Here is a 27,515-nt window from a genome sequence, read left to right as displayed (position 1 = left end):
TGTGTCTGTGTGTGTGTTTGTGTGAGTCTGTGTGTCTCTGTGTCTGTGTGTGTCTCTGTGTGTGTTTGTGTGAGTCTGTGTCTGTGTGTGTCTGTTAGTGTGTCTGTGTGTATGTCTGTGTGTGTGTCTGTGTGTGTGTTTGAGTCTGTCTGTGTGTCTGTGTGTCTGTGTGTTTGTGTGAGTCTGTGTCTGTGTGTCTGTGTCTCTCTGTGTGTGTCTCTGTGTCTCTGTCTCTGTGTGTTTGTGTGAGTCTGTCTCTGTGTGTGTGTTTCTGTGTCTCTGGTGTCTGTGTGTGTCTCTGTGTGTTTGTGTGAGTCTGTGTCTGTGTGTGTCTGTCAGTGTGTTTGTGTGTCTCTGTGTGTGTCTCTGTGTGTCTTTAGTGTGTCTGTGTGCCTGTGTGTGTTTGTGTGAGTCTGTGTCTGTGTGTCTCTGTCTCTCTGTGTGTGTCTCTGTGTGTGTCTCTGTGTCTCTGGTGTCTGTGCGTCTCTGTGTGTCTCTGTGTGTTTGTGTGAGTCTGTCTGTGTGTCTCTGTCTCTGTGTGTGTGTCTCTGTGTCTCTGGTGTCTGTGTGTGTCTCTGTGTGTTTGTGTGAGTCTGTGTCTGTGTGTGTCTGTCAGTGTGTTTGTGTGTCTCTGTGTGTGTCTCTGTGTGTCTTTAGTGTGTCTGTGTGCCTGTGTGTGTTTGTGTGAGTCTGTGTCTTTGGTGTGCCTGTGTGTGTCTCTGTGTGTGTGTTTGTGTGAGTCTGTGTCTGTGTGTGTCTGTCAGTGTGTCTGTGTGTCTCTGTGTCTTCAGTGTGTCTGTGTGTGTGTTTGAGTCTATCTGTGTGTCTGTGTGTTTGTGTGAGTCTGTGTCTGTGTGTCTCTGTCTCTGTGTTTGTGTCTCTGTGTCTCTGGTGTCTGTGTGTGTCTCTGTGTGTTTGTGTGAGTCTGTGTCTGTGTGTCTCTGTGTCTGTGTGTGTCTCTGTGTGTGTCTGTGTGTGTGTTTGTGTGAGTCTTGTCTGTGTGTGTCTGTCAGTGTGTCTGTGTGTCTTCAGTGTGTCTGTGTGTGTGTCTGTGTGTGTCTGTGTGTGTGTTTGAGTCTGTCTGTGTGTCTGTGTGTTTGTGTGAGTCTGTGTCTGTGTGTCTCTGTCTCTCTGTGTGTCTCTGTGTCTCTGGTGTCTGTGTGTGTCTCTGTGTGTGTGTCTCTGTGCGTTTGTGTGAGTCTGTGTCTGTGTGTGTGTCTGTCAGTGTGTTTGTGTGTCTCTGTGTGTGTCTCTGTGTATCTTTAGTGTGTCTGTGTGTGTGTTTGTGTGAGTCTGTGTGTCTTTGGTGTGCCTGTGTGTGAGTCTGTGTCTGTGTGTCTCTGTGTGTGTTTGTGTGAGTCTGTGTCTGTGTGTCTCTGTCTCTGTGTGTCTCTGTGTCTCTGGTGTCTGTGTGTCTTTGTGTGTTTGTGTGAGTCTGTGTTTGTGTGTGTCAGTGTGTTTGTGTGTCTCTGTGTGTGTCTCTGTGTGTCTGTGTGTGTCTGTGTGTCTGTGTGTGTGTCTGTGTGTCTCTGTGTGTCTGTGTGTCTGTGTGTGAGTCTGTCTTTGGTGTGCCTGTGTGTCTTTCTGTGTGTGTCTGTGTCTCTGTGTGTGTGCTTGTATGAGTCTGTGTCTGTGTGTCTCTGTGTGTCTCTGTGTGTGTCTGTGTGTCTCTGTGTGTCTTTGGTGTGTCTGTGTGTGTCTCTGTGTGTGTGAGTCTGTGTGCGTCTGTCTCTGTGTGTATGTATCTGTGTGTCTTTGTGTATCTGTCTGTGTGTCTGTGTATGTGTGTCTCTATGTGTGGGGAGGGTGGGATGTGTGTATGTCTGTGTGTATCTCTGTGTGTGTCTATGTCTGTGCGTGTATGGGTGTCTGTGTGTGTCTGTCTCTGTCCGTGTCTGTGTGTGTTGGGGAGGAGAACCATCCCCATTCCTACCCCTCCACTTGGTCCCGCGTGTGTGTGTGTGTGTGTATCTGTTCATGTATAGGGGGAACCACCCCATTTCCTACACCCCCCCCCTTGACCCCAGGACTGTGTGTTTTGTGTGTGTCTGTCTCTATGCGGGGAACCACCCCCTTTCCTTCGCCCCTTGGTGGGGGGGGGGGGGAGAGAGAGGAAAGAGCGAGGGAGAGGGAATGTGTCTGTCTGTGTCCGTGTGGTGTGGAGGGGGCGGGGAACACCCCCTTTCCTTGCCCCTCTGGTCCTCAGCCCCCTGGAAGGGCGGGAGGGTCTGTTCTAAGCTCCCTGTGAAGTTCTTAGCACCGCCCCGCCCCCATCCCCGCCCCCTCCTCTCCCCTCCCCCCCACAGGCTGGCCCCCTGCAAGCGAGGTCGCCCTTGGTGGCGTTCTGTCGCCCACTCTCTTCTGCCACGCCTGCAGACCTCTCCCCTCTCTCGGGGAGTCCGCGGCCCCGCCCCCAGCGGGCTCTCTCACCCCGTGGAGCTCCACCGGTTGGGGCTGAGCTGCACCTCGGGGCCCCATGGCAACGTGGACACTGGGTTGCCAGGCCCCGAGTCGCCTGGGGACGAAGGCAGCAGCGTGGCCTAGGACGGTGTTGGGCCGTGTGGAGCTCCCTCCGTGCGCTGGCATAACTGCGCACACTTACTGACACCACCCGGGGTTCACACTTTTTCATTCCTTTGCGATAATTGATACCCATCCCCTGCCCCCCCTCTCCGACCCTGGAATTTAGTTCCAGAAATGTCAGACAGCTTTTCACTCAAACCGTGTATTCTTTTACGTACTTATTTGCCCCGCGGAAACTAGGCTGTTGACCTGATTTGTTGGTTGTCCTTTGACATCCAACCTCAGTCCATCATGTAACAGTGGTCAAGTAATACGATTTTTCTTTTTCTTTTGTTGGGTTTTGGGGTCACACCAGGCTGTGCTCAGGACTTTTTCCTGGCTTTGTATTCAGGGGTTACTCCTCGTGGTGGTGGTGGTGGGACCAAATGCTCTGCTAAGGATCCAGGGAGGGTCTGCTGCATGTGGGGCAAGTGCCATATCCCAGTACTTGCTCTCCAGCACTAGTACAATTTTAAAAGATAAAGTCCTGTCATTTTTTTTTTTTTAGTATTAGGCCATATCAGAGGAAATCAGTTTGCTTTCATAAAATAAATAATTTAGAATTATGAAAATGTGCTCTCATGTAGTTTCACATATAGTTTCACATATTCTGTCAACAGTCTTTTATCAATGTATTCAGTTTTATTAAATTATAAATTTGATTATAATTTGTAGCACTGTCCTCCCATTGTTCATTGATTTGCTCAAGTGGGCCCAGTAACGGCTCCATTGTGAGACTTCTTGTTTACTGTCTTTGGCATATAGAATAAAGGTAAAGGTAAAGGCCCTCCCGTTGATCGTCAATTTGCTCGAGCGGGCCCAGTAACGTCTTCATTGGAGACTTTGTTGTTACTGTGTCTGGCATATCGAATACTCTCGGTAGCTTGCCGGGCTCTCCGAGAGGGGCAGAGGAATCGAACTCGGGTCGGCCATGTTGGCCGCGTGTAAGGCAAACACCCTACCCGCTGTGCTATCGCTCCAGCCTGAATGCATATAGAATATGTCATGGGTATTTTGCCAGGCTTTGCAGTGTGGGTGAAATACTCTCAATACTTGCCGGGCTCTCCCAGAGGGGCGGAGACATCGAACCTGGCTTGTCGGGGCAGGCAGCTTGCAAGGCAAATGCCTTACCGCTGTGCTATTGCTCCATTTTAATTATAAATTAAATTTATAAAATATTGAATTATATTCTATTTCTGCCTGGCAAGCCCTTCAGCCACTCTCAGGCAGAAAAAAAGACAAAGTCTTGGTGCCAGTCAGAAATCTTGTTCTGAAGTCATGTGTGTGTTCTAGATCCATACTTGCTTTTTCACTATCCTCAGACTAGAGAACATAGCCTGACACATAGTGGGCACTCAGTAATCATGTATTAAATTAGCAACAGTGATTGTATCAATAAAGAAACCATTCATTCTTCCTCCTCCATTACTTAGAATTTGCAACCCAAGCACCTGTATATTGGTGAGGATTTTAAGGGCATTACTGAGTGCCTGATATTTGGTTGGTGACATCATTGTCCTAATTTTTTCTTTTTGTAAGTAACTTTCAGTTTTCTCTAAATCCACCCTGGTAATTTTGTCTGATTTCAGTAGAGCCAACCAACTTAATAATACATAGGGGAACACAAAAATAATAGTGACAGGGATTCCACCTCTAAGTCTATATTCTTCTGATCCTGCATTCTCCACCCTAAAATACTAGAGCTGCAGTATTTTCTTATTGATAGCGCGTTTCTTCCTATGAACATGAATGCTATCTATAGACCTATTTGGTCTTTAAAAATTGCATCAGTGTTGTGTGTGAGAGTTTCTCTAGTTATCTATCAGTTTAATAGAAGAGACAACTGGATAGTCTCTACAGCTGAGCTTATGGAACGGAAGTTAAGTTTAATGTGTTACACTATGGCAAATACCATTGAGAAGACTTTTTAGAACTATACACAGTGCATCCTGAAGATAAATGCATATAATATTTGTATTGACCACCTTTAAAAAAATCTCACTTTACCATTTATTTCCATTGGATGAGACAATAACTTCTTCTCAGTGAAGGATGGCCATTGTGAACTGCTTTGATTAAAACCTTCTCCCTAATTTCTCCCTGTGTATTTTTGGAGGCTTTCTTGACCTTCTTATACTGCCTCTAATCTGTAGATAAGCCTCTTATTACACGTACCTTCTATGTGATAATGTGTTTGGAAGCACTGACCAAGTCCTTGATAATTCTCCAGTCCTCTTTCAGATGAAAAGTTTCCATGCCATGATCTGAGTATGGAAAAAAACCCTTGCGGTAGTTTCCTTTGCGGGGGCGAGGTGGGAATCCCCAACAAGATAACTACAGATCTATAAGTAACATCTCCACATACACAATTTTACTCTGTTTTTCATGATAGTCATGAGCCCAGTTAGGATTCTGCTTAAGCCTTTCATGATAAAGTGTAAGCAGAGGTCTGTGGAAGGCCGCTGCAAAGGTAGACCAGATGTCCAGAGGCTGCAGCACATTGTGTTCTGAGGTGTGTGCTTGGCAGCTCTCCCACAATGTGGGGAGAAAACCCTTGACTATCAATGGCCTCAAGTTTAGGAAAGTAGCAGAGTCTGTAGCAAGAAGGTATTCCTTGGGCCTGCAGACCGCCTTTCTCTGTCTCTTTCTCTTTGTTGTCATTCTTGTAGCTGCCATGGGAGTAACTCTGACTGTATTACATATATAATGGAGTTTCAGCGTCTCTGTCACACCAGTGAGAGAAACTAAACCAAGTGACAAATATCTGAGACTCCAGTGATAAGACCTTACTTGCAGTGTCAATGCCCTCCCACTCCCCAGTTCCACTGACATACTCAGGCTATTAAAATCATGTGATAAGAGTTTTTAGGAAGGTAGAAGGATTTCTGCAGGACAGACAGGTGAGCAGGCAACAGGGTGATGGTGATTCTTATGTCCCCATTCTACTGTTTGGTGGGAGTCGTGCTAACGTCTGTGCATGGGTGTGATGTTACCTGCTAAGCCCTATTTTGACCTTTATATATATACATGTATATGTATGTATATATATATATAAAGGTTACTTTAAATTCCAAAGTTACTTTAAATTCCTTCAGCGGGCCTGTCAGGCATCTTCATGGAATAGTCCACATACTTTTTGTCGTTTGTCCTCACTTCTCTGCAACTCCAGTCCCACTTTCACACCTCTTACTATACCACTTTCACTAAGAACATGAATCACCACATGCAGTGGTAACCAGTGCCCCTCAAGCCTCTTGTGCGTTTTCCTGGAACTGTGATGATTTGGGCTTCTTTCTGTTATTTGTCTAGAGTCATAATCTTGGCTTAATAGAGTGTTGTATTTTTCTACCTCAACATTATTTTTTTTCATTTTTCTTCTCTCACCACATCCCTCTTTGCCGGAATCCTGAGTTTGAGATATTACTACCCTCGTGAATATTGCTGCCAAGTGTTTGGTTTTGGTTTCTTTCCCGAGGTAGGTTGTAGATAGTTATAATGATTATCCTTCAGACAAGTCAAAGGTGGTACGTCTAAATCAAGCCCATTCGATCACTGACTCATGATTTCACTGAAATCATAAACACTTATTGAATTAATGGCTATTCTGCCTAAAAAAACCATTCTAGACACTGGGAAGGGAGGTTATAATCATGGATCCAGTCAGTCTGCACTATGGGTGCCTTGAAATACCATTTGAGTGGGGGGGCTTGGGGGGAGTGGCATTCAAGGGCATCTGGAGGACAAGGAAGGCTTCTTGCAGTAATCTACATTTGAGCCACATGTTCAAGCTGTAGAAGTATTTTTAGGAGAAAGTCCAAGGAAACGAAAAGACCAGACACCATGGATGTGAATGAGAACAGCGCATGCGGTTTGGCTGGAGTGGAGTAGAAATCACCACATGAGGAAAATCTCAGTGTGAGAGCATCTTTAGAGAAGAGTGGAGGAGTTACAGTTGGCAGTGGCTAATATCTTGCAGCATCTCTGCTTAAGCAGTGATCTTTATGTGCGTAACCTAAGGCCCTAGAGTAGGAAGAGGTGGAACATGTTTCTAAAACTGAGAGTATGGCTGAGAAATAGTGTCTTAAACACAGATGCTCCTAAGATCGACAACAGTCAGTGCCTATTTTGCTGTCTTTGCGCCATTCTTTCTGATTGTTCTAATAAGGCATTAGGCTGAGCTTAGTGTTGGGACAGGAGCTGGAGAGACAGCAGAAGGGCTTGAGCACATGCTTTCAGTGCAGTGGTTCGTTCCTTGGCACCTAGTGGCCCTCAGAGCACAGAGTCAGAAGTAACTCCAAGGGCCCTGGGTGTGACCCAGAACAAACAACAACAACAAAAGATCAAGTGGTGGCTAAAGTCTGCCCAAACGTAAGTTAACTGAAAGAACTGTGAGATAGGAATGAATCAGTATCCTCATTGTTGTTCTAGGAGCCAAACCCAGTGGTACTGAGGGCTTAATCCTGGGTCTGTGCTCAGGGATCACTGCTGGCAGAGTTTGGGGGACCATATGGGGTGCCAGAGATTGAACTTGGATCAGCTTCTTGCAAGGAAAGTACCTTATCTGCTGTACTATGTCTCTGTACCCATTTTGTTTTTTTAAAGGAATGATAATAAAGTGCAAAGATGGTGAACTCTCTGAGAACAAAACTAGGTTTTATTATTTATTTTTTCTTTTTCCTTAATAATAACACTAATAAAGTCACTCAGAATTTTTCTTCAAATACAGTTCTCAAAACACCAGGTTTTTCAATGTAGAACTGTCTGACTCCTGAGCAGTTACAGTTTAATTGAAGATCTGGGATTTAGAGTTTAAAAGGACCAGTGAGGAAGGGTTTCCTAAGCTGCAGGAAGGAAGCCTGATCTTTATGTGCTCCGCCCTCCCATATCACATGGTTTTAGAGTTGTTTCCCCAGCATCACATCACCTGAGTAGGGGGAGAGAGATGGCAGGACCCTCACAGGACTGGCCTGGCAGCGAGAGCAACGTAATACTGGGAAGAGTCTGAATGTTTTCTGTATCAGAGAGGAAAACCTTGCTGGAGTTCCAGGCTGGGTCGAAAACTTTTACCTGCATGAGTTGAGGAATGCCTCTTTATTCTTGGTCTCTTTTCTGTTTTTGTCAACAGAGAAAGTTAATATGGAGGTTGGCATAAAGGCTTTCAGCAGTGAAAGTTTAGTTTTCACTTCAATACCACCCTATTTGCCGAGCAAGAGCTGATAGGGAATACTCAACACTGACCAAGCTTAATGAGGTTTTGTGGTGAGTTTGCTCACTATAAACATAGTTGATATACTTATAATACTAAATAACTATAGTCCTGGGTGTTTCCAATTAGCTTGGATGTTTGGAGGATAGGGGTAAATGAATTCTTAATTATTCTTTGATTACTTCAGTCTCTGAACATTTGTTAACTTGGAAGACAATTGGGATTTTTTTGTGAAAACCATTTTCTCTTTAAGCTTTGCACAGTGTATGTGAAAATTTTATAGCACAGTGGTAGGGTGTTCGCCTTACAAGCGGCCAACATGGCCGACCCGAGTTCGATTCCTCCGCCCCTCTCGGAGAGCCCGGCAAGCTACCGAGAGTATTTGATATGCCAAACACAGTAACAACAAAGTCTCCAATGGAGACGTTACTGGGCCCGCTCGAGCAAATCGACGATCAACGGGAGGGCCTTTACCTTTATATTTCCATGGAGGGAGAAAATAATCCTGTGGATTGCTTCCTAATCCTTTTTTTTTCTTTAGCTTTTTGGGTCACACCTGGCAATGCACAGGGGTTATACCTGGCTCTTCACTCAGGAATTACTCCTGGCAGTGCTGAGGAGACCCTATGGAATGCTGGGGATCGAACCTGGGTCGACTGCGTGCAAGGCAAACACCCTACCCACTGTGCAATCTCTCCAGCCTCACTTCCTAATTCTTGAGGACTGTTTGGAGAATGTTGAGAAAGTAGGAAGAGTCCAGAACTATCTCCTGAGGAACCCTAAAACATGACAGGCTGAAGACAATGAATAAAGATTGAGAATTTGTGGCCAAATCTAGACAGCAAGCTTCAGAGTATGATTTCAAGGAGATTGAGAAAAGAATAATTTAGGATAGAGTAAAATGGGTAGAATATTACTGATCACGGTCACAGTCCTCCCATTGTTCATCGATTTGCTCGAGCGGGCCCAGTAACATTGTGAGACTTGTTACTGTATTTGGCATATTGAATTCGTCATGGGTAGCTTGCCAGGCTTTGCTGCACGGGCGAGATACTCTCTGTAGCTTGCCAGGCTCTCCGAGAGGGGCGGAGGAATTGAACTCGGGTTGGCCACGTTGGCCACATGCAAGGCAAATGCCCTACCTGCTGTGCTGTCGCTGCAGCCCAGAGTATTACTGGTAGGTCAAGTAAGATGAGGATTGTCACAAATACATATAGTAACATGAAGCTCAGTGGCAGTCCTACCAGGTGTTATTTACTTGTTTGTTTAGTTGGTTTTGCTAATTAGTGATGATGGTGGAAGCATTGTGCCAGAGGCTAGAAAAGCTAGTAACTTGAAGTCATTTTTAGAGTACATGGGAAGTAAAGATACATATAGTTGTACCTCACATTCTAGTATACATATACTACGGTGTTTGTTTGTTTTTTATTTTGTTTGTTTTGTTTTGCTTTAACAGTTTTTGACATATTGAATATGTTATGGGTAGCTTGCCAGGCTCTCCCGTGCGGGCGGGATACCCTCGGTAGCTTGCAGGGCCTCATTCCCCTGATCCTGAAAGAGCCTCCAATAGAGCAGCATTGGGAAGGATGAGTAAGGAGAGGCTGCTAAAATCTCAGGGCTGGGATGAATGGAGACATTACTGGTGCCCGCTTGAGCAAATCGATGAACAAGGGACGACAGTGATACAGTGTTTTGTTTTTAATAAATTGAAGGCTTGTTGCTACTGTTTGGAGTAAGTTTGTCTGTTAGGTTTTTCCAATAGAATATGCTCATGTCATGTCTCATCACTTTTTTAGCAGCTTTTTCCACTTTCTACTAAGACATGCCCTCTGTGTTTTTAGACAATGCTATTAAATGCTAATGTTTAAAACATTAATAATGTTTTTTAAACATAACTTTTATATAACTTGTTTATATAAAAGTTATGTTTATTATAAACATAACTTTTATATAATTTATGTTTTATATAAACATAAATTTTATATAAAAATGATGTGTGCCTCACTTGATGGTGACTTTTGCTTTAATGTCCTAGTCTGGAACAAAACACAGTGTGTCTTAAGTATCCCAGTAGACCATGTGTAGACCATGACTTAGTAAGGCACCAGAGTACATGAAATGGAAAAGTACTCAATCCAAAATAAGATGGAAAAAGGTGAAAAGAGGAAAAAGGACAGGTAGGGCAAAATAAAAACCCCATTTATAGCAAGATGTTAAACCTCAGCCAGTAATAATCAATGGTAAATACTCTAAACATCTCAATTAAAAGGCATTATCAGCTGGATTAAAGAGCAAGACCTTAGAACAAGTCTTAGAATAAATCCTTTATAGCAAACACACTTTGTGTATGAAGGCAAAATGAAGAGAAGATTGGGGGTAATTCATATTAAGATAGATCTTCATAATATCAGGGATAAAGAATGACATTGCCTAATAATAAATCAGCTAATAAGTAACACTGATGAGCCTAATAAGTTCATCATACATGAGGCAGAACTAATAGCTTCAAGGAGAAATAGATCAATCTTATTACACTGAATTATTTTCACTTTAAAAAAATAAACTGTGAGATACATAGTTACAAAGTTGTTCATGATTGGGTTTCAATCATAAAATGTTCCAACACCTGTCCCTTCACCAGTTTTTGTTTCCCACCTTCAATGTCCCCAGTTTCCTTCCCTCCCTTCCCCACCCCTCCCTTTTAGGCATTTTGGTTTGCTGTACAACTATTGAAAGGTTATCATGTATATCCCTATACCTACTTTCAGCACTCAGTTCTTGTCCAGAGTGATTATTTCAACGATCATTGTCGTAATGGTCCCTTCTCTATCCTAACTGCCCTCTTCCTGCCCACTTGTGGCAAGCTTCTGTGAACCAGTCCTCCAGGCCCTCGTTTCTACTGTTCTTGTCTCATGATGTTTTTTATATATGTGGGTATTTTAATACATCAGTAACTAATAGACTAGGTTAAATAAACAACAATAGAGAAGACTTGGTCAACCCTGTTGACCGGATTGACCGCTTTGTCCTAGCTGACATTTATATCCCATTGCACCCAATGGCAAAGTACACTTTCCCAACCTCATTCATTCCCAGTCCAGTAGTTCAACCACAAGTGTCCTCACTGCAAACATTTTTACCACATAATCCTTAGGGATTATGGTCATAGGGCAGTTTAGCTGTAAAAGAAAATAATTGTTTGACTGTAAGAAAACTTTTACTATATTTAGGTTTGTTTGGTTTCATTTCCTAATCTATGAAAGAAGAAACCAACTTTGTGCAACTGATAAATGTAATCTTGTATATGTTGTATTCTGATTTCACACTTCTAGGAAGGTCATCAACACACTGTAGCACTGTAGCACTGTCCTCCCGTTGTTCATCGATTTGTTCAAGCGGGTCTAGTAACATCTCACCACAAATTGTGAGACTTGTTGTTACTGTGTTTGGCATATCGAATACATCACGGGGAGCTTTCCAGGCTTTGCCGTGTGGGCGAGGTACTTGGTAGTTTGCAGGGCTCTCCAAGAGGGGCAGAGGAATCGAACCTGGGTCGCCCCGGTTGGCCCCGTGCAAGCTTACCTGCTGTACTGTCGCTCCAGCTCAACACACTACAGTGTATAATAAATGAATTAACAAGAGCTTTCACAGGTAAATGATAGTTACAATCAGTAAAACAAGTTTGTGTGTTATTACCATAAAGTGAGAAATATCTTTAATTTTATTATTTTTTCATGTTTTTGTGTCGTCTTTAAATATACCTCTCTCTCTTTCTTTCTTTCTTTCTTTCTTTCTTTCTTTCTTTCTTTCTTTCCCTCCCTCCCTCCCTCCCTCCCTCCCTCCTTCTTTCTTTCTTTCTTTCTTTCTTTCTTTCTTTCTTTTTTTCTTTCTCTCCCTCCCTCTTTCTTTCTTTCTTTCTTTCTTTCTTTCTTTCTTTCTTTCTTTCTTTCTTTCCCCCTTTCTTCCTTTCTTCCTTTCTTCCTTTATTTCTTATTAATTTTTGGCCAGTTAGCTATGTGGCAAAAATTTCATGAAACACCAAAAAAATATTTTTTTTTCTAACTACGCAGAGAATGGTTAATGAGAGTTCATCCTTTTGGGCTATTTAAGAAACCACCAGCTGAAAAGAATCCAAGTAATACAAAGACTGCTGTATGATCAAAATGGATATAAATTATAAATCAGTAACAGAAAGATCTGTAGAGTTCTTAAGTATGTTATAAATGATACTTCAAAATAAAATATTGGTAACAAGTTAAGAAAAATACAAAGTATGAAAACACTTTCTGGTATGCTGCTAAAACGGTACTGAGAGAAATTTGTAACTTTTTAGCTAAATTTATATAAATTGATATGCCAGTGTCTTGTGTTAGAAATGAAATGTCACAAATCAATAACCACTGTTTCCTACTTAAAAAGCTAGAAAAACAACAAATTAGGTTTAATCAGGAGCAAGAACATGGGAGAGTGGAAATCACTGAAAATGAAAAACAGCTAAACCAAAAATTGGTGTTTTGGGAGCATCCATGCAATCAATAACCTCTTGTAAGGCATGTGAAGAGAAAAAAAAATATAAATTTTCATTGCTGAGAACAAGAGGGGTATATCATAGATTCTATAGAAATTAAAAAAGGAAAAGTTGTAAATAGTAAAATGTCAACCAGTATGATAGCTTAGATTAAATGGATTCATATTTTTTAAGATACAAACTAATAAAGTTTTTTTTAAGATATTCATATTTTTTTAAGATACAAACTTCTTCTTCCTCAAGAAAAAATAAAACAAATAGTCCAAATCTATTAAAGAACTCCAGATGTGTAAGGATATCTACCCATAAGGAAAACTATTTTCTTTTATCAAAATCACAAAGATGGTTGGTTCCCTTGGTAAATTATATACTATACATTTAAGGAATGAATGCTAGCAATTCTGTGTAAACTTGCAGACAGTTGAAGGGAAGCTATTCAGTAACTCATTTTATGAGATGCCCATATGTTGGTGCCAAAATCATTCCAGTTCAAGAAAATTCACTGACCAATATCTTTAATGAGCACAGATGTAAAAATTCTAAATAAAATTTTAGCAAATTGAATTGAATAATATAGATAGACGATTAATGTATTGTAACTGACTTATCAGTAAGTGCAAAGTTGGTTTTATATTTTTATAGCTATCAATATAGTCACTATATAAAAATGGAAAGAAAAACTGTGATCACTTAAGTATACATGGGAAAAGTATTTGACAAGGAATCTAGTGTTTATTTCTGATTTTTATAAAAAGTTCTCAGCAATCTATGAACAGAAGACAACTTGCTCATTTTCATGAGGAGTGTGTAGAAATGGGTCATTGTAGTAACCTGGGTTTCTAAAACCTTGTATGTTCCCAAGAAAGGAATAGTGTTTGCATGACTGTATTTGCCCAGCTCCGTGGGACTGGAGTTATTGGAATGGTTCATCCAATGCAGTTATTTTCATGTTGAGCCACTCCACAGCAGTTTGTCCTTAGCGTTTAGCAGTGATCACCCACTTTTCCTTTGAAGGTCTGGAATTTTGGAAACGGTCAGTTACACAAGTGCTGTATACCTACATGCATGACTCCCCAAATAAACACTGGACACAGGCTCACGTGAATCCCGTAGATGCAACAGTGTGTTTGGCGTTACATATGGTTGCTTCAGTAATGAGGTATGTTCCCTGCCCCTTCACTTGGAAGGAGACATGTGGGCTTTCTCTGGACTTCACCCCAACTGCTTATCTCCTTTGTTTATTTCAATCTGTAAATTTTTATTTTTGTGAATTATAACTATGAGCAGAACAACTTGGAAGGAGACATTTGGGCTTCCTCTGGACTTCACCCCATGTATTTATTCCCTTTGCGTATTTCAGTCTGTAAATATTTATTTTTGTATGTTATATGGGCTGGAGCGATATCACAGCGGGTAGGGCGTTTGCCTTGCATGCGGCCGATCCAGGTTTGATTCCGCCATCACTCTTGGAGAGCCTGGCAATCTACCGAGAGCCTCCCGCCCACACGGCAGAGCCTGGCAAGCTCCCCGTGGTGTATTCAGTATGCCCAAAACAGTAAAAACAAGTCTCACAATGGAGATGTTACAGGTGCCTGCTCGAGCAAATCAATGAATAATGGGATGACAGTGCTACAGTGCAAGTTATAACTATGAGCAGAACAACTTTGGAGTCCTGTGTGCCTGCGGGTGATCTTAGGGACCCCTGCCATGAAGGACTTCTACATCAACACCAATCATCTAACATCCCACTTAATAATGAAATAGTGGAAGACAAAATACTGTCTCCCTCAGAGCAGAGTGAATTATTATTATTATCTTATTATTCAATAAGAATCATATTATTTGTTCAGCATTGTAATGAAGAATATAACTGCAATAAAGCAAGAATATATATATATATATATATATATATTTGCTAGACAAGTGCAAATTTCTTGTTATGATGTCTTTTTGGAAAGTATGATGGCTTGATAGGATATTTTATAGATAATATAGTGACTTGTTTATGGGCCACCATAGGAAATTTGATGGAATGTCCAAAAATCTAAACTGATAAATGAATTTAGTAAGGTTGTTAGATGCAGGATTCATCTACCAAAGTCAAGATGTCTTTACATGCTAGCAACTTTTAGTCAGAATTGGAAGTTGAAAATGCTACTCCAACGTAAAAAGTGTTAAAAATACAAAATATACTTTAATAGATCTTTTATGGGGTGGAGCGATAACAAAGTGAGTAAGGGTTTGCCTTGCACCCGGCCGACATGGCCAACCTGAGTTCAATTCCCCTGCCCCTCTTGGAGAGCCTGGCAAGCTACTGCAAGTATCTCGCCCACACAGCAAAGCCTGACAAGTTCCCCGTGATGTATTCAATATGCCAAAAATAGTAACAGCAAGTCTCACAATTTGTTGTGAGATGTTACTGGTACCCACTCGAGCAAATCGAACAACGGGAGGACAGTGCTACAGTGCTACAGATCTTTTACTAAATTATGTACAAGATATATACCTGAGAACTATAAAAATATAACTGAATTTTTTAAATAAGACCTGTCACTGTCCTCCCTTTGTTCATCGATTTGCTCGAGTGGGCCCAGAAACATCTCCATTGTGACAATTGTTACTGTGTTTGGCATATTGAATACACCATGGGTAGCTTGCCAGGCTTTGCCACGCAGGCGAAGATACTCTCAGTAGCTTGCCAGGCTCTCCGAGAGGGGCGGAGGAATCGAACTCAGGTTGGCCATGTTGGACGCTTGCAAGGCAAACGCCCTTACCTGCTGCGCTATCACGCCAGCCCAAAATAAGACCTACATAACTCAAAACATACCTCATCCATTGGTTAGTACATGTAATATTATTAAAGATACCCTTTCTCCCCAGATAAATTTCTATATAATTCAACCCAAAATTGAAAAGACCAAGACAACCATGCAATTCTGAAAAATAACAGATTTGGAGAGCTGATACTATCTGATTAGTGATTAAGTATGAAATGACAAGCCAAGCAGCATAATCCTGGCGGCATGGCCGTGATCATTAGAACAGAAGAGAAAGTCTAGAAATAGAACTATAGACATAGACAGCTGATTCTTAAAACATAAATATAGGATTCAGCAGAGAAAATGCAATTTTATCAATAAATCATACTGGAATTTTAATAAATTACATGTATCATTTTTTTTAAAAAGACCTAAATGCATTTACCAGTATTAGAAACTCCAAGAAGAAAAATTGGGAGAAATACCTTCTCAGTGTTGATTAGACAAAGGTTTCTTTGATAAAATTCCAGAACCATAATCCATAAATTAATCAGCTGGACTTTGTCAAAATTAAAAAATGTTTGATATGCAAAACATGTTGTTGGATTGATGATAAATTAAACCAAGACTGGAGAAAAAATTTTTTGTAAAATACATTTCTACAAAGATGTGTATATAAAAGCTAGAGTGACCTTCTTTGTTTTTTTTTTTTTGTTTTTTTTGGTTTTTTTTTTTTTGCTTTTTGGGTCACACCCAGCGATGCTCTGGGGTTACTACTGGCTCATGCACTCAGGAATTGCTCCTGGCGGTGCTCGGGGGACCTTATGGGATGCTGGGAATCGAACCTGTGTCGGCCATGTTGGCTGCATGCAAGGCAAAGCCCTACCCGCTGTGCTATCACTCCAGCCCCTAGAGTGACCTTCTTTGTAATAGCGAAAATGAAAAACAACCCAGGTTTTCCGTCTGTAAGTGATTGATTGGATATTTTGATACAATAGAATATGCAGAGCTGTCAAAAGAAATGAACTTAACACGTAGAATGGATTTCAGCTAGTCCTGCTGATCGAAAGAAGCCAGACAGCAGAGAATGCCTTCTGAAAGACTCCATGAAAACCTATGTTTAAGAAAGGATAGGACTGGAGAGATAGTATAGTACCCGGTTAAGGTGTTTGTCTTACATGAGGCTGACCCTGACTCAATCCCCAGCTGCACACGTGGTCCCTCCAGTACCACCAGGATTGGTCCCTAAGCATAGAATCAGGAATGAGTCCTCAGCACTGCTGCTGTGGCCCAGAAAAGCTGAAAAAAAAAAATTGTTTACAAAGACAATGAATTTGTAGGGAAAGAAAGAATAGTGTTTTCCTGAAGGCAGGAGAGAAGCATCAGAATATGAGGGTGATACACTATCAATTTGATTCTAGCAGTTTCATGCATAATCATAGATATTTACTTGTCAGAACTTCCCACATTATACGCCTTAAATACATACAATCGATTGTCAATTTCACCTTTTATAAAGTTTTATTTTTTTAATTTTTTTTAAAGATTTACTCTTTATTTATGTATTTATTTTTTTGCTTTTTGGGTCACACCCAGCACTCAGGGTTCCTTCTGGCTCTGCACTCAGGAATTACTCCTGACGGTGCTCGGGGAACCATATGGAATGCTAGGAATCAAACCCAGGTTGCCTGCGTGCAAGGCAAATGGCCCTACCCGCTGTGCTATTGCTCCAGCCCCTCTTTTATAAAGTTTTTTTTTACTTTTTTTTTAATTATTATTAGTGAAACACCATGAGGTACGGTTGTGTTCTTACAAATTTTTGTGCTTGGGTTCTTTTATAAAGTTTTAAATAATGCTTATTGTTAGCACTGTAGCACTACCCTCCTGTTAATTGATTTGCTCGAGTGGGCACCAGTAACGTGTTACAGGAGTGTTACAGGAGTTATTTCATACAAAGTCTAGAAAGTGAAAAATTGTAAGATCTTCATGCTGTTTGGTGCTGAGTAAAATCATGACTGTGCTTTCAAATGGAAGCACACTCCTGGTCGAGAAGGACTAGATGTTCGACTTTATCTATCCTGATTTTGTGTGTGTGCACAATATATGTTTGTTTCTTTCAAGTAATTTATTCTTAATTTAAAAACACACGTTTTCTTTTTGTTCACTGTTCAGGCATGAATCTTGGACTGTTTTCTTGAGAATCCTTTGCTTCTGAAGCGTCTTTCCCACACAGCTGTCCTTTCTCATTTGGAGGCAGGATTGCCTGCCTTTCCCTGCTGTGGCAGTACTTGGGGTTGGTCACATACCTGTGGTGCTTGCACGCCTGGTGGTGTGGTGCTCACTGGATGTTGACACCTGGTTCTGCTGTCCACACACTTGTCCACGGTGCAGCCACACACTTTGTGATGCTTGAACCTATGCCTGTGGGGAGTTGCATCCCAAAGGATGTGGCAAGCACCAAAGTTGTGGTGCTTGCCAGGGTTATCTGCCCTATTTCTGGTACTTGTGCACCTGGCTGTAGTACCCTGTTGGTGCAGGGGACCCAGGGCAGGAGAGACACCAGAGCCAGACTCTGGGCCTGTAGGTGGTACCCAGAGCTGATCCCCTGACCTGCTAGTAAGACGGGTGCTTCTACTATGGACCCATCTCTTGGGCTCTGCCTGTTAATTCTAAAACATTTTTTTATCGGAAAATCCAAACAGAAACTCCTTTCCAGTAGCAGTCATTCGCCTCCCTCCTGCTCCTGCCATCCCTGAGCAGTCATTCATATGGTCTGTGCCCCTCCAGACTAGCCTGTTCTGGAGATGTTAGTGGAATCCTGTCATTTTGGCCTCTGGGAGTTAGGGAGATAGTACAGGGGTAAAGGTGTTTTGATCCTACCAACCCCTGGCAAGATATATGATCCCCTGAGCACTGCCATGGGTCATTGTTGCGCACAGAACCAGGAAGAGTAGTATTTGAATGTATTAAAAATTGATAAGTCTCTAGTTTCTCTACATCTTCCAAAATGTGACTATTGTCTGTCTTTTTTAAAAATTATGAACATCCAAGTAAGTACAAAGTGGTAGCTCATTGATTTATATTCCCTGATGATTAATGATACTATCTTCTCATGTGCTTATTGGCCATTACGTATTTTCTCTGGAGTAGTGTTTCAATCGGATTTGAAGTTATTCAAATCTTTTGCCCATTTTCCTATGTTAAATGGAGTGTTTGGAGATCTTTATGTACTCTGGATATGATTTGGAGTTGTCCTCTCCGGTTTTGTAGATTGTCTTGGTCACTTTTTTAAAGGATCTTTAGCACAGAAGTTGATTTTATTGCACTTCATCTGTTTTCTCCTTTGTTGCTTGTACTTTCAGTGTCAGATATAAGAAACTGCTATTTCATCCAAGGTCTCAAAGGGTTAGGCCTTTGTTTTCTTCTAAGACTTTTATATCGTTTATAGCTGGGGCTCTTCTATTTAGAACTATAATCCAGTTTTGTTTATTTTTGTGTATACTATAATGGAGGGGATTCAACTGCATTCTTCTACATTGTCCCCATACTATTTATTCAAAAGACCGTTCTTTCTTCTTTAAATTGTCTTGTCATATTTGTTGGAAATCAGTTGACTGTAAATAGAATTTCTGGACTGTAAATGAAATTCCTGGGTTAATTTCTGCACTCTGAGTTTTACTTCATTGACCTATAAAATGTTTATCCTCAATGGTGGTTCAACCCTTTCTTCTTTACTGGATTTTGTACTATGTTTTGACGTCAGGGAAGGTAAATTCTCCAACTTTATTTTTTTCTCAGAATTGCTTGACAATTCTGGGTTCTCCAACATGGATTTTTGGTAGGGGTTTTGTTGAATTTGATCAATTTGGGAGGTATTGCCATCTTAAAAAATTAAGTCTAGGGGTCACAGATACAGGAAAACAGGTAAGGCACTTGCCTTGCTTGTGGCTGACATGGGTTCCATCTCCCACACTACATATGATGCCCTAGGCACAGCCACAGATTAACACACCCCCCCTCCCCGCCCCCGCAGATAGTTTTCAGTCTGTGCACGAACATGGGATTTTAAAAGTTCATTTAAAAAAATTTTTAGTTTCAATAGTGTTTTGAAATTTTCAGTCTTGCAAATATTGCACATCTTTTGTTAAACTTACACCTCAGTATTCTCTTACTTTTGGTGTTACTGTAAATTTAGTTGTTTTCTTCTCCTTCCTGTAGTTTGTTTTTGCTGTGGTGGGGGCTCAAACCCACAGCCTCACACATGTAAAACATGTACTCTATCACTGAGCTTCATCTCTAGTCCCACTGTGGGTTTTAATTTTTATTCATTTCAACACACTTAATTTTTTTCTTGCTTTGTTGACATTTTGTTTTAAAATTTTATTTAGGCACCATGATACAGAATACTGTTAGTGATAGGCTTTCATGCATAACTCAGTCCATCACCAGTTCCTGCCCAGAGTTCACTTCCCTCTCCCATTGTCTGTCTTTTCTTCACCCTGCCCCATTCTACTCCCCCCTCCCCTTGTTCAAACTACATATGTGATTGCCTACCTTGCATACTGATGTTATACTTCAATCTCTGCCACCACATATGGTCCCCCAGTATGGCTAGGAGTAGCCCTTGAGCACAGAGACAGGAATATCCCGAGTGCCAAATTTGGCCCAAGAACCAAAACACATGCCTGTATAGTTCACTTGACTTCCTTTTCATTTTATTGTTTAGTCCATTCATTTGTAATGTCATCATTTACTTATGCTATTATTTCTCATCTCCTTATTGTTTTATTCCTTTATTGCCTTATTTTGTGTACTTGGGTTTTGTAGACCTGTCCTCCCATTGTTCATCGATTTGCTCGAGTGGGCCTAGTAATGTCTCCATTTTGAGACTTGTTATTACTGTGTTTGGCATATTGAATACGTCATGGGGAGCTTGCCAGGCTTTGCCGTGTGGGCGAGATACTCTAGGTAGCTTGCTGGGCTCTCTAAGAGGGGTGGAGGAATAGAACTTGGGTCGGCCATGTTGGCTACATGCAAGGCAAACACCCTACCCGCTGCGCTATTGTTCCAGCCCTTTGTAGACCCAATCACACAAAATATATATTTTGGGTATTTTCTGGGGTGACAGTTTGTGTCTTTATTTTTCAAATTTGCTATTTTTTTTTATAAAAGGGTCGTAGAGTGAGGGACCCAGAGATTTGATGGTGCCTGAAGGCCACCAAGACCACTTGATTATGGTGCTTATGGTCGGGGAGGTGGGGGAGGGTTCATACTTTTGGCTATTTTGCACCACAGACACATCACTCCTGCACTCAGAGGGTGCCAGGGATCAGACTCAAGTCTTGGGTCAGCCAGGCAGGCCCTGAATCTATGAGCTACATTTCTGGACCCCCACGCCCTCTCATTGTTGAATATGGAATTTGTTTGAGCATTACTGTTGTTGAGTCATTTGATGATCTGCATTGGCTTGATTGAACTCAGTGTACACACTCCCTTTCTAATCATGTGTACCTCTAATGCCCTTGTTCAGATATTCCTGCCCCCTCCCCATTTCTTTCCTCTGCTAGCCCCTCTAAGTATAGGCATGATTTACGCTTTGGAGTGGAACTATTTACTCAGTGGTTGAGCGGAAGTTGCCTGAGCTGGTAGATACCCACCTTTTATGGTTGCACATGGCTTGGAAGCTGTCCTCACATTTTTTTTTTTTTGTCCATTCCACCAGGCACTAATTAGTACTTGGGAGGTTGCTCCCGGGTAATCCCTAAGCTGATGCGATCTCGGCCTGCATGCATTCTTCTAGACTACCATGGATGCCCGTACCGTCTCACGCTGGATGCTGGCCTGGTGTTTGGCCCCTAGGGCCATGGAGCTTTCTACCCTGGTCTCAAGTCTACCCTACCACCCATCCTCATTGTTCCTTGTCAGATACCTCCCAGGTGGGTTCGCATCCCGGAGAGCTTTTCTTGCTCTCTCTGGTTCTCTCTATTCGCCTCCCTCCTGCTCAGCCATTTCACTAGTTTCAGAGCTTCGGGCCTTCCCTTCATTATCTTTCAGAACGATTTCTATGGTTTCTGTAACACGCTGTAGCATAAGGATTGTCTGCTCCTTCTTCCAAAGAAAGCAGTTCCCCTCCCCAAGAATGTGTGGTTCTGTATCCATGTGGGCTGCCTTTCCCCTTGGGGGAAGACCCCTGTAGTATTGATCCTGGAGTTCCAGGACATCTTTGCCAGATGACATCCTGCTTGTTGGGCAGGCGTGGGTGGGAATGGTGGAGACAGCCCTGGGTCTTCTGGACCTACTCCTGGAAGGAATCCCGTGGATGGGAGGAAGCAAAGGAACTGCTTTCAGTGTTACTGTTCAGAATGGAGCTTCTGCCCGTGGGTGTTGAAGCCGATGAGTCTCTCTCACGGCTGACTGGGCTTGGAGAGAGGGGGAGTCCCTCTCTTCTTGGCTGCACATGCCAGAGGTAGAACTTCTGTGACCCAGCCAGTTAGTGGGGGTTGGGGTTGGTCATGCTGTAGATCCTGATGCAAATGCTGGAGGTGCTCGCCTGTACTGAAATCTACTCCATTTGAAAAAAAAAAAAGTGTTTCTGTAGTTGCGTGGTATCCTTAGGGTAATTTCCAGACACACAGGCTGCATTGCTTTGGTGGGTGCCAGGGATCAAACAGGGTCAGTAGCACGCAAGGCAAGTGCCTGACCCCCAAACTAACAAATTCCAGCCTTGTTTTCAGGTTTTCTTTAGGCACCATGATTCACAAGACTGTTAACAAAGTTTCAAGTGTACTTTTATTTTAAAAATAACACTCTTCTGCTAATTGAAATGTGGTCATCTTGGAAAGAGGAACCACAGAGTTCCTTATTCAGGTTTTCTCCTGGTTTGACACTTTTAATGCTAGACTTGGGATTTTCTCCACATAAGAGATAAGAAAATTTTCATTACCATAGATGATATCTGCAAGGGATTCTGGTCATTGTTGTTTTGGTTTGGGGACCACACCCAATGGGGTACATTGGCTAGTCCCAGCTTAGTGCTCAGTGACCCTTGGCAGTGCTAGGGGACTTTGTGGTGCTGGGCATTCAACTGGAGGCCTTTTGCATGCTAACCACACATGCCCAGTCACTGAACCATCTCTCTTCTCCTCTGGTTTCCTTTACCCACCCCAGCCCCTGCAGTTCATCATATTCTGCTTATTGTAATAAACATGTCAAAAAACTTTCAACTAATCTAGAAGGTGACATTATTTTCTTACCATAGATCAGAATTTGGACTTTAAACTCTGTTTTCATATAGCCTCTTGAATTCGATGAACCAGACTATTTCCAGGTTCCACCAAAAGATCTTTTTGGAATTGATAGCCTGATAGATAGGCTTAGCCAGCCATACTCACTGCACTTGAAAACTGCAACGCGCACTGCTGCTTTGTACTAGATTTTTTGTTTGTTTTCAGTTTGTTTATTTTTGCCTTCACAGCCTGGTATGCAAGAAGAATCATCTACTGGTTCAGAGAGAAACAATGAGTGCCGTTGTGGCTGAATTAGTTCATTCAGCTAATGTTTTTTAAGCACCTAGTCCCTGACTGACCAACTTGCATGCATTCCTTTTATCACCTGTCACTGTATTCTAACTTAGAGCCGTTATTAACAGTTACCTATTTTAAAGTTACTCATTGAAACTTCACTTACTCTTGGAGCCTATTTGTACAGAGTAGGCATTCTTTTGATGAGAAACTCCTGGTAGAAAGCTCTTAAGATTCAGCCTTAGGAAATGGATCTTTGGAAAGAGAGCCATAGTGTCTGTTAAGCGAAATAGTTAGACTAGGCTTCAGCAATAGAGGAGAGGCTGGAGGACTTGGGGTATTTTCCAAATCTTCCTTGACGTGCTAACTCTGATTCCAGGTGGAGTAATTGAATTTTCTTGGCTTTGGTTGTTCCCTAACTTTAATTCAAGAATAATGGTCTCACTCACACATTGGGTGGTGGAGGGTGGAAAAGGTGTAAGTTGACCAATAATTTCCTTCTTTTTGAAGTTCTCTAGGATTGTTTGCTTGGATGGGGAGACCTGTCTAGGTACTGTCCTATCTAAACTAGGGCCACGTAGAAGATGAGTCTTCCTAGGCTTCAACCCAAAGCTCACCTGTGACAGGAAGTTGTTAGAACATTTCCTGTGAACCTGTTTCCACAAGTAGACTTGCTCTCAGGTGCAGTGTGATGTCAGAAACTGTGTGGCAGTCTTAGCGCATTCTGCACTAAAGAGTACATTTCTGTTTCCCTTCCCTCTTCTAACACAAGTGAAAGTACTCCTAGGCCAAGTGTTTCCTTAACTCTTCACTTGCATTTCGTACTTGCAAGCTCCATTTTCAGAAGGATGGAGCTCTGCTTACAAGCTTTCTCTCTTTGCACAACTACCCTGGACCATTGATTGGAAGTAGAACTAGAATTCTTTGCCTTTAATGTGTGTTGAACTGTGTAAGGTAAAAACCACGGTTCCAAATCAGAAGCTCTTGATCCTAGGGTATTCTGTTTTTCATTTCCTAGCAGCCAGCCAACTTTCAAACATGAAGGAAAAATCCAGAAAATAATCACAAAGCGTCCCTTGGAGAGCGTTTCCAAACATGAGTGAAAAATAACGCGCCCCTGCACTCATCTCAGGTACTGTATTTGGCACATCCCTGCATTGCCTCCTCCTTCCCAACCATCACCTTTTCATCTCCATTTGGGGACGAGGAAACTCACTTAGGCAGGGCTTGGGAACCTCCCCAGTTGGACAGCTTCTAGAGATGAATTGGGCATTTTATTTTATGTAACTCAAAAATTTCATTTTCTCTCCGTTTACAATATTCTGGAATTTCAGGGATTCTGCTTCTTTCCTCTCTGTGTGTGGAGTTGTCTCCATTCCTACCACCAAAGATGCCATTTCCCCCACCCTCCTGCCCAAAAGGTACCCCTCATCTCATCCCTTCCTTCTCCCACACTTCCCTCATATCACCTCCATCCCTTTTACTGGGTCTCGGAGTCAGTATTGCTTCTTCTTACCAATTCATTTGCCTGAGCAATTGTCTTTCATTTCCTTACTTCCCTTTGCATAATCACTGCGAGTCCCAACCATTTTTTTCATCTTTTTTTTTTTATCACAATTTCATCTTTTTAATGGCTAAGTAGTGTTCTGTTGAATACACCACATCTTTGGCAAGTCTCCTTGAGCAGGGTGGGTCTTTAGGTTGATTCTGTTTTGACTATTGTGAATAATGGACATTGGACCTTTAATAAGTGTTTTCTGACCTTTTGGATAAACGCCTAGGAGTGGCATTGTATCATCCAGCATTTCCATTTTCTTCTTTTTTCTTTTTTTTTTTAAACCACTCTCCATATTATTTGCCACAGTGGCGCCACCAAATCTCCATTTCCACCAGTTGTGTACCCAGGATTCCGTTGTCTCTACACTCTTGCCAACACTTGTTGTTTCTAGTCTCTGTGATATTGGCCATCCTCGTGGGTATGATATGATATCTCATTTAGTTTTGATTTCCATTTTCCTATTTTTTTTATTGTTACTGATTTTGGCATATCGAATATGCCACGGATAGCTTTCCAGGCTCTGCTGTGCCAGCGGGATATTCTCAGTAGCTTGCCAGGCTCTCCGAGAGAGATAGAGGCTTTTAGGGCAGCCTCTAATCGCCCTTGCAGGTGTTCCCATGGTTCAAACCATATTTGAACCCCATCAGATATGGTGCAGAAATCTTGGAAGATGGGTATTAAGTGTCTTATGATGTGTTTTTTTTTTTTAATTGACAGGCCACGCTCTGCGATACTTAAGAGATCACTGTGGTGTGGTGCTTGGGGGTGGTACCCCATGTGATATTGGGGATCCAGCTTGTACATGCAGAGCATGTGTCTCTAATCCAGCTCCATGCCCTTTATTTCCCCAACAAGTGATGTTGGACCTTTTTATCAAGTGTCTCCAGGTCATCCATCTGACTTTAGGGAAATGCCTACTCATCTCACTGTCCATTTTTTGACAGGGCTACTTGGTTTTGGTTGTAGAGATATATTTTTATTATTAAACACTTTCTCAGATATATGGTGTGTCGATATCTTCTCCTAATTGCCAGGCTGTCTTTTTTGTTTGTTTGTTTGTTTTTGTAGAGTTTCTTTTCTGTGTAAAAGATTTTTTGCTTGATATAGTCTACTTATTTACTCACGCTTTTGGTCTCTCTTGCCAACAGAGTTGAATTTCCAAATACTTCTCTGATGTCGAGGTCCTGGAGTAGATAACCTGAGTTTCGTTTTGTTTTCAAGACTTTAATCTATTTTGAGTTCATTTTGTATAGGGTGTTAAGTAGTGACCATTTATTTATTTATTTATTTATTTATTTTTTTGCTTTTTGGGTCACACCTGGCGATGCCCAGGGGTTACTCCTAGCTCTACACTCAGGAGTTACTCCTGGCGGTGCTCAGGGGACCATATGAGATGCTGGGAATTGAACCCAGGTGGGCCGCGTGCAAAGCAAACGCCCTACCCACTGTGCTATCTCTCCAGCCCCCGTTTCATTCTTTTGCATGATTGATCAGTCTTCCTAACTCCATTTATTGAAGACCCGCTCCTCCCACCCCCCACTATATGGAATTGGTTTCCTCATTATGGAATTGGTTGTTTACATACGTATAGGCCATCTATATATGTATTGTTTCTGGATCTCTGTTTTATTCTGTGTGTCTGATTTTGTAAAGGAGGATAGACACCCTTGTATCCTGTGGGAGGCTGGAGAGAGAGAGAGAGGGAGAGAGAGAGAGAGAGAGAAAATAAGGGTTAAGGCATGTACCTTGCATACGTTCAACCCTAGTTCAATCCTCACTGCACGTGATTCCCCGAGCAGCACCACCAGAAGTGATCCCTGAGCCCAAAGCCAGGAGTAATCCCGGCGCACCATTAGATGTGGGCCTGGGACCAACCAAACAAGTAAAGCAGTGTTGGTGCATATGCACACGTTAGGCACCAGGCAGAGAGTATCCAGGGCCTCACACAGACAGCTCCTGTGTTCTACCACAGAGCCACGGCCCTGGCTGCCAATGTGGAAATTTTAAATCATGACTGTAAAAAATGAGTATTTCCAGATTACCTAAATAGTGCACATTCTTTGTAAGACAAGTTTTTAACCAATTGCCAGTAACCATGTATGTTTATGCATGTTAATATGAATAAATACACACACAAGTCTGAAGACACAGTTGATTAACTGTGTAGAGGGAGGAAGGTGAGAAAGTATCAGGAATGGTAGAGATTAAGAAATATTTCAGCCTCATCCTGAATAGTTTGAATTTTGGCAAGGAGGATTTTCGAAGAGTAGTTGTGTCCACTGAAATGAATCGTCAAAAAATCCTTCAAGAATGGGAACAGAAAGCAACATCCCAGATAAAGCTTAATCTTCCTTAGTTAAACTCTAGTAAGGCCCTTACCACATTTGTTCTCTACCCCAGACTGTTTAATTGTCTCAAAGCTAATGTGCAGTTAACTACAATACAGTTGAAATGCTGAAGCCAGAGGCTGGAGCAATAGCACAGCGGGTAAGGTGTTTGCCTTGCATGCGGGCCAACCCGTGTTCGGGTTCGATTCCCAGCATCCCATGTGGTTCCCCGAACACTGCCAGCAGTAATTCCTGAGTGCAGAGCCAGGAGTAACTCCTTTGCATCATTGGGTGTGACCCAAAAAGTAACATTTAAAAAATGCTGAAGCCATCGATGGAGAATTCCTCAGATGTAGCATAGTGTTGGCAAGGGGCGCAGGCACAGACTCTGGGTACAGCTGCCCGTTCTGGCATGCCTCTGAGCCCTAGTCCCTCATTTACAGGTCTCGGGTAAGAGTTGTTCTTATGGGCTCAGTGTGAGACCTAAAGGAGTTACTGTTTGTCAAGCACTTAGAGTGGTGTGGGCACACCACAGAATGAGAGCCATGGACGCATGGGACTTGATATTTTCACACTCATTTGAAAACTGCTAAATTCTTAGATCTCTGTCCAGGAGTTTTCTTTCTTTCTTTTTTTTTTCTTTTTGGGTCACACCCCGTGATGCACAGGGTCCCTCTTTGCTCTGCACTCAGGAATTACTCCTGGCAGTGCTTGGGGACCCTATGGTATACTGGAAATCGAACCTTGGTCGGCTGTGTGCAAGGCAAATGCCTCTCCGCTGTGCTATCGCTCCAGCCCCTGTGTAGGAGTTTTGCACGAACATAGAGATATACCGAGGTGCCATACATGGATTCATGTGGCATGCACAGATACTTACAGATGCTTATATTAATTTCATTCTGTATTATTTATATTTGGGGGGCCACAGTTGAGGGTGCATAGGGCTTACTCTTGACTCTGTGCTCAGGGGTCACTCCTGGTGATGGTGCTTGGGTAACCATAGGTGGTGTCTGGGATCAAACCCTTGCCTCCTTGTTCCACTGAATCATCTCTTC

General features: G+C 42.2%; 1 protein-coding gene across 5 annotated transcripts in view; it reads left to right on the top strand.

Moving 5' to 3' along the window:
- PARP11 (poly(ADP-ribose) polymerase family member 11) overlaps positions 1–27,515 on the top strand; it is a 53,901-nt gene that overhangs the window by 541 nt on the left and 25,845 nt on the right. The window contains exon 2 of one of the 5 annotated variants that reach the window (XM_056117857.1): positions 23,594–23,707. The exons of 2 other annotated variants lie outside the window; for them this stretch is intronic. Coding sequence is in view for 1 of the 3 variants with exons in the window: in XM_056117859.1 (XP_055973834.1) it covers positions 20,842–20,991 (150 nt within the window). In the remaining 2 variants the exon portion in view is untranslated. Of the gene's footprint in view, positions 1–20,777; positions 20,992–23,593; positions 23,708–27,515 lie in introns of all 5 variants that reach the window. 2 more of the 5 variants (XM_056117859.1, XM_056117858.1) reach the window with 2 other exon arrangements.

Source organism: Sorex fumeus, unplaced genomic scaffold (genome assembly GCF_029834395.1).
Source record: "Sorex fumeus unplaced genomic scaffold, SorFum_2.1 ptg000036l, whole genome shotgun sequence".
Lineage (NCBI taxonomy): Eukaryota > Metazoa > Chordata > Mammalia > Eulipotyphla > Soricidae > Sorex > Sorex fumeus.
This window is presented reverse-complemented; position numbering and strand designations above follow the sequence as displayed.